The sequence below is a fragment of the Nansenia antarctica genome, assembly GCF_963989245.1.
Source record: "Nansenia antarctica genome assembly, chromosome: 13".
NCBI lineage: Eukaryota > Metazoa > Chordata > Actinopteri > Argentiniformes > Microstomatidae > Nansenia > Nansenia antarctica.
Window position 1 is genome coordinate 9,068,418 of NC_137683.1, and position 7,500 is coordinate 9,075,917.

Genomic DNA, 7,500 nt, shown 5'->3' on the forward strand with positions numbered 1-7,500 from the left:
AATCGAAGCCTTTCTTAGTAACACTAATTCACAGAAACAGTACTTTAAAACGATCTTAAACATCATTAGTTGCTGGCTAATGTGAAACATCATTTTGTAATAATCAGTATATAATAAAACAAATAACAATCTGGGGTTCAAGCATTTGTTATTTTCTGTGGTTCCATTGAGCAAAGCGCCTTTACATATAAAATAAAAACGACACCTCAAACCAACCTCCCCCTGGAACCTTAAATGCCTAGTCTCAGTACACACGAGCCATGTGTACTATAATGTATGCTGTTTTTGTTCAGATGCAAATGTCATTACACCCAGTATGAAAACACTGAGGCCTGGTCCATGGAAGTGAAGGAAATAGGTCAAGACAAGAACAGAGAGGAACTATCTGTCCTATACATCATTTGCTAGTATGGTTAAGCAATGGTGAACACTAATATTCCACATGACTTATAGCCAGTTATTTTTTATAGTATTATTATTCTCTGTCCCTCTATTTCCCCAGATGATATTGTAATGATGATGATGATGATGATGATGATGATGATTATGATTGTGACATGGAGCATAGACTCTCTCCATATGACATGTTCTAGCATGGCTACTGTCAGTCCCTATGGCTCTTCCAGTTGATATATCACCCCCTCTCTCCTCTCTCCTCTCTCCTCTCCTCTCTCCTCTCTCCTCTCTCCTCTCTCCTCTCTCCTCTCTCTGCCTCTCCCAGGGTCCCAGTGGGCGTGCTGGTCTTCCAGGAGCTGACGGTTTGCCAGGACCTCCTGGTACCATGCTGATGCTGCCAGTAAGTTCCAACACAAAAATGTGACAGTGTCATGTCCTTTAAATACCATGGGGATGTTGGATATTTCATTTGGTAGCAGTGCCTTGTCCTCGCTTTGAAGTACCATTGTCACATATTTGTTTCAAGTCAGCTTTTTCGCTAAGCCTTTTAAATACATCTCCTCAGAAGAGGTTAGCAAAATGGGGCTCAGACTTGTCATTTTGTCAATTGTTCAATCGCAGCCTAAATGTATTTTATTCACTATTCAAAAGTTAACTCGGGAACGTTCGGTTTTTGACTGACAGTTCCGTTTCGGAGGGGACGGAGAGAAGGGTCCCGTGGTGTCTGCCCAGGAGGCCCAAGCACAAGCCATCCTCTCCCAGGCCAGAGTGAGTACCGTACGCCTAGGTCGAAAGTGGGCCGTGTGGGCCGCCAAAAAGGGGCCAAATGTCCCCCCCCGGTGTAACCAGCTGTAGAGGGGAAGGGTGGGGGGGAGAAGGAGGAGGCGGAGGGGGCGGAGGGGGGCAGGGGGGAGACGACGACATAACAAGTTTACAGGCTTTTTATACTGCCTTTGGGGAGGAAGGTGGGATGTGGAGCGCTGTGGGGCTGACAGGTTTTCCTCGGCCTTGTTAGCCGCTAAAACGAGACGTGCCGAGCCGAGCGAGCTGGAGGAGCGCGGCCTGTTTGGACAGACGCAGGAGACGGTTAAAAATACTACAGGGGTTCACGACCCCGCGGGTGGGCTAGCTCAACAGGTGCCAAAGGAAAGGGGGGTGGGTGTTTGGTCCTTGAGTGTGTGTAGGAGCCTTAGCGGCTGCGTCATCACTTGTGGTAAACCCATGACACCACAGAAAAAAGGGAAGAGAAAGGTGGATGAAAGGAGAAGAAGGGAGTGTCTGATGTTTAGTTAGGAGGAGTGTGGGATGTGTGGGGACATATGGACAGTGGGCTGCAGGAGGGTTATTAAAACAGATGTATGGTGTTTTGTCGTCCCACAGCTCGCTATGAGGGGTCCCTCAGGTCCAATGGGTCTCACAGGAAGATCGGGACCAGTGGTGAGTTTCAGTTTCTATACCCCATACACACACACACACACACACACACACACACACACACACACACACACACACACACACACACACACACACACTCCAAAATCACATACAGTGTCCACAATATACCCTTGCTCTCTACTGCAGTACAGTATGTTAGTCAACTTCCGATATCTCTGTGAAATGATCTGATCATTATATATGGTTGTTTAGAGGTTATACGCACATCGGCCATAACTTTAAAAACAAGTTAAATAAGTTAATTCTGCCTCCCTCTGACTCATTGGTCATTTCAGCATCTAATCCTTCTGGCATTGAACATGTTGTTTTATTACATGTATTAAACATCTCAGTAACAGTTTCAGTTTGTAATCAGTTTGTACCTCAGTTAAATACCTCCGATTTCAATACAACGTTGTCCCATCATAAGGCTTGTACTGTATATTTGACAATGAGACAAAACGTGAAGGTTGTGGTTTTTTGGTCATGGCTGATGGACAGCCAGACAACCATAAAACACTCTCTATACTGTCAGGCCTGACGATCTGCCCACTGGGAGGTATACTTGGCTGGAGCAGCTCTCAGTGGTCATGTTTGGGCCTTAATGACCATGCTATCTGCCTGTTGTATCTGCTCCCAACTGCCAAGAAAATATCACAGTCATTCTCCTCTCAGCTGTTTTTTTTCTAATTCTGGAGCTTGTTGACACACGATCTGCCATTTAACTGCCGGCAAAGGCACTTCAGGCGAAAAAGAACAGGAATTACCATGCTTGAATCTGGCTTTTATGGGCTAAGGACAGGGATAATAGTGGAAAAATGCCTAGATGGGGCTGAGTTGAACTGAAAAGAACCGAACAAGATAAGAGACCTGAGGTTCTTTCGCTGCTACTTGTACTTCTTGGCTTCTATTGAGCAAATATCTCCCCCAAATGTTTCCCCCTAAAAGTTGAAGAGTGGTTTTAGAACCTTGTGAGACAGTCGAGCCATTTTATGCAGTAAAAATGTAATTGCTAAATCACTAGCTTTGAATACGCAGGAGTGCTTTCCTCCATCTCTACCTAGCCGTACAATTTAACCACTCAGTGTCAGACATAAGTATATGCCCCAAAAGTATCCAATTATGTTAATATGCCCCCAAAAGAAAGACAGCTATATTCAAATGTTGAGGCATATTTGTCATACATTCATCCCTGTTGCATACCTAAATGGTAAATGGACTGCACTTATATAGTGCCTTTATCCAAAGCGGCCTCTCATTCACCCATTCACACATACACCAATGGCGGCAAGCTACCATGCAAGGAGCCGGCCCGCTCACTGGGAGCAATTTGGGGTTCAGTGTCTTGCCCAAGGACACTTCGACATGTGGCCAGCTGGGGTTTGAACCGCAGATCTGCCAGCCTTGCGATCATTAGACAGCGGCTCTACCCTATCACCTGTCACCATGACTACAGAGCTGACACATGGTGGTGCTATAGTGAGAATCTACTGTACTCCCAGATGGACCACAGCCTGTATTATACACTAGCACTATATGTTTCCTACTATATTATGCTATCTCAATTTGCTATCTATCTTTGCTATATCTAAAATTGATACTCAATCAAATTGAAACAATTCCTTAACTTGGGATACAATGATATGACATGGTTATAGGGTTTGGTGGTGATTCTCATGAAACATTTTGACAATACATTACACTTTTGGGCATTTGCTGAAACAATACATCGTGAGACACACACTTAATTAGCTAAATATGGCCATCTGCTGTTTAGCTGTGCGCGGTATGCATGGTTTTGACTTCAGTGTTATGTGCTGATGATAAAACCAATCCAATCTGGTCTTTCTCTCTCTCTCTCTCTCTCTCTCTCTCTGTCTCTCTCTCTCTCTCTCTCTCTCTCTCTCTCTCTCTCTCTCTCTCTCTCTCAGGGTGTACCTGGTTCTCCTGGACTTAAAGGTGACGGCGGAGACCCTGGTCCCCAGGTAAGAGAATAACAGACCTATATACGTATACCTATGTACTTGCAGAGTATTAAGCCCATCCGTATTGCTCATCTATCTGTGCAGTTGCCTAACACAACATCACCATTACAGGGCCCCAGGGGAGTTCAAGGTTCACCAGGACAAATGGGAAAATCAGGCAAGAGGGTAAGTGAACTCAATAACTGTGTGTGCGTGTGTGTGTGTGTGTGTGTGTGTGTTGTAAGGGGGGTTTATATTCCAGTATGAACCTGAGAGGCTTATTCCAGTTCAACAAACAGTTGTTTGACGTGTGCTTAAATACCTGTGGTGTTTCCAATCCGTGGATCAATGGCAAATTCGGTTTAATCTGTCTAAAAATGCCAAAACAGGGAAATCTGCCAATGGATTATTACCTCCTTCCTCTTCATGTCGGTTGCCATGACCTGATTGGTTACAACAACATAGCCTATCACCAGTCAGTCAGCACTTGAACTGAAGTCAAAATAGGATCATTATGAAAAAAGATAGATTATGTCAAAAAACGGAATTGTCCATTTCTCTCTCTCTCTCTCTCTCTCTCTCTCTCTCTCTCTCTCTCTCTCTCTCTCTCTCTCTCTCTCTCTCTCTCTCTCTCTTAGGGTCGGTCCGGAGCCGATGGTTCCCGTGGAATGCCTGGAGAGTCAGGTTCTAAGGTACTATAGAACATCCAATGACCGCTCTTGACAATAGATGCCACGTGGCACAGTGCAGTACACGTGTCTTTGTGTCTGTTCTGGTGTTAACCACCACTGCATGATGTAAAGTGCTACAGTATTCAGTATTCTGAGTCATCCAGGGACATTGTCGTTCATTGTGTCTGTCTTTCTTTACAGGGTGACCGAGGCTTTGATGGACTGCCTGGTCTTCCTGGTGAGAAGGGACACAGGGTGAGTACACTGAGAGGGTCACATGGTTAGACGCCCCAGTGGTCTACACCACAGGGTCAACGTTGTGGTAATAGATCAGAGGGAAAGTAAAAGATGAGATGAGGTCTGTTGTGTTATTGTATTATTGAAAGGATAGTATTGGTACAGAGCCTATTGAAATATGCCGTTATTCTATATGATGAAACTGTTACAGTGATAAGTCAGTATTACAGGAAAGCTGTGACTGTGTAGAGGTTTCATCTCTCCTATGATAAATCTAAGACGTACTCCTAAGTTAACTGTATTATACTGTAGTCACTGTTACCTGTTAAGAGCCTGTATCCCATCACAGGGGAACCATGACACGGTTCCACTCTAAATGCTTTGGACCCACAGTTTCTCTCTTTCTGCAAAGCAGGACTTAGTTTACACAATTCTTTCACTTCGATTTAGAGTCTGGTTTCAGCTAACCTTTCACTCTTCAGCACCCAGCATCACCTGAACAATGGTACCCAGCAGAGATTGGAACTGCAGATATGGGCTATATTTCACGAAACATGATAAAACTGATAACAGAATAAAGATAAACTGAAAAGTATGTTCCATGTGTTCACAAAACTCTGGCCATCAGTGATTTGAGAGAATCTGGGGTAAATAGCAGAGAGGTTTATGCACAGGGGGTAATAGAGGGGTAAATATCTCCTGGAACAATGGAGTCTTGTGTCTCAGAGAAACAAATGGAGTAGGATCTTTATGGGCTTATGTTTATGCCAGACGTTATTAGATTTCGAATAGGGGGGTGCCTTTTGAAAATACGAGGGGTTGGAAGTAATAAAACATGTTTAGGGTTAGGCTTCTCTTGGACTATTTTGAATGAAAATAATCAGATAAATTCCTCTAAATGAAATTCCGTATTCATATTCTAATTTGAAAGAAATAAGTTGCCATTTGGACAATCGTTTGAATAAGTCGATACGTATTGTTCTAATGGATTTGTTCCCGTGGCGTGGACAAATGACTCTGTCCTGTTATGAGCTGTATTTCACTGTATGTGGATGATAATAAACGGATACATACCACCTCCTCCTTCTCTAGTCAGCGAAACCTGAAATAGGATCAATGCGTTACAGAACGGACATTAGTTCCTCTAGTCTTATTGTCAGTGTTCCGTCCTCTAATCTGTAGTCATGCAGTCTTCTTGATGATAGGTGGTGATACTTTGTGGCGTCTGGGAGGCCCTTAAAAAAGATGTCCCACACTAGGCCCCGATGAAGCTAAATTAGGAGAGGGGGAGAGAGAAGGAGGAGAGCCTCAGATGTATCCAGCTTGGTGGTTTGGTTCCTAATCCTGGCCTGGGTAACAACAGGGTGCTGCAGTAGACTGGCAGTTAATAAGACGTCATGAGCTGCTGCGACCTTACAGTCAAGCCTGATCCTCTATCCTGGTAATAACACATCTCTCTGTGTCTCTCTCTCTGCCCCACACACACACACACACACACACACACACACACACACACACACACACACACACACACACACACACACACACACACACACACACACACACACACACACACACACACACACACACACACACACACACACACACACACACACACAGGGAGAGACAGGACCACTCGGACCTCCCGGAGCCCACGGAGAGGATGGACAGAGAGTAAGCTTCCACGTTCTTCCCCCCCCCCTCTATTTCACTCCTCCATTTTTCCATCTCTGTTTTCCTCTGTAAGCTGACTGTTCTCCCTCTCTGTCCAGGGTGAAGACGGAGAGATCGGGCCACGGGGATTGGCTGGAGAGAGTGTAAGGCCCTACACTTACTATCCTAGAACAGTATTTTCAACTCAACTGTAACTCCTGTAAAAGATAAGAATCAGTGCAGCATGGCGCCAACGACACTTAGGTTGGGGTGTTCGATTCCCGCCGGGGACCCTATATACTGAAACATGTATGCACTCACTGTGATGTAAGTCGCTTTGGATGAATGCATCAGCTCAATGGCATATCCTTCTACTGTCTGGTACTATGAGAGATAGACATTGTTGGCTGTGCTGCAGACGTTGATCCACTAGAGGGCAGGATTTATTAATTGTTCCTTTGTCTACATTGATGTTCCCAAGTTTTCGCTTTCAGCCAGTAAACTCATCCTCACGTTTCAACCCTTCTCTCTCTCTCTCTCTCTCTCTCTCTCTCTCTCTCTCTCTCTCTCTCTCTCTCTCTCTCTCTCTCTCTCTCTCTCTCTCTCTCTCTCTCTCTCTCTCTCTCTCTCTCTCTCTCTCTCTCTCTCTCTCTCTCTCTCTCTCTCTCTCCCTCTCCTCAGGGCCCCAGAGGTCTGCTGGGTCCTCGTGGACCACCTGGTCCCACTGGACAGCCTGTAAGTGTCTATTCGTGACGTGAGAATTATAAGGTTCTATCTCCATTTTTGGTCAAAATTGAGTTTTTTACATAATCTGATCCATTATGTGTTTATTAATGCCTGTGTGGTGTTTTTATAATGTTGACATTTTTTAGTTAGTAATTCATAAGATACAACGGTTCCATCTCACAAAACATAATGGAATGTAAAAACCTTTGACGCTCAATACCTCTGAACTACCCTAAACGGAGATAGAACCTTATCATTCTAAGCTCACGTATTATATCATGTTCAGTTCTGTGCTGTGCTTTACAACGGTCTTCAAACTCACGTGACTGTGTGGATCTCCCCAGGGTGTTGCTGGTGTGGACGGCCCTCCCGGTCCCAAAGGAAACATGGTACGGACAGTCTCCTAAACGCCAACACCC

General features: G+C 44.8%; 1 protein-coding gene across 1 annotated transcript in view; it reads left to right on the forward strand.

Moving 5' to 3' along the window:
* The window catches only part of col11a1a (collagen, type XI, alpha 1a), a gene marked incomplete at both ends in the record, with an annotated part of 83,856 nt that overhangs the window by 33,151 nt on the left and 43,205 nt on the right, over positions 1-7,500 (forward strand). The window contains 11 exons of the mRNA XM_080543930.1: positions 722-796; positions 1,081-1,164; positions 1,777-1,833; positions 3,762-3,815; positions 3,927-3,980; positions 4,433-4,486; positions 4,667-4,720; positions 6,323-6,376; positions 6,475-6,519; positions 7,037-7,090; positions 7,426-7,470. Of these exons, the coding sequence (XP_080400056.1) occupies positions 722-796; positions 1,081-1,164; positions 1,777-1,833; positions 3,762-3,815; positions 3,927-3,980; positions 4,433-4,486; positions 4,667-4,720; positions 6,323-6,376; positions 6,475-6,519; positions 7,037-7,090; positions 7,426-7,470 (630 nt within the window). The remainder of the gene's footprint in view (positions 1-721; positions 797-1,080; positions 1,165-1,776; positions 1,834-3,761; positions 3,816-3,926; positions 3,981-4,432; positions 4,487-4,666; positions 4,721-6,322; positions 6,377-6,474; positions 6,520-7,036; positions 7,091-7,425; positions 7,471-7,500) is intronic.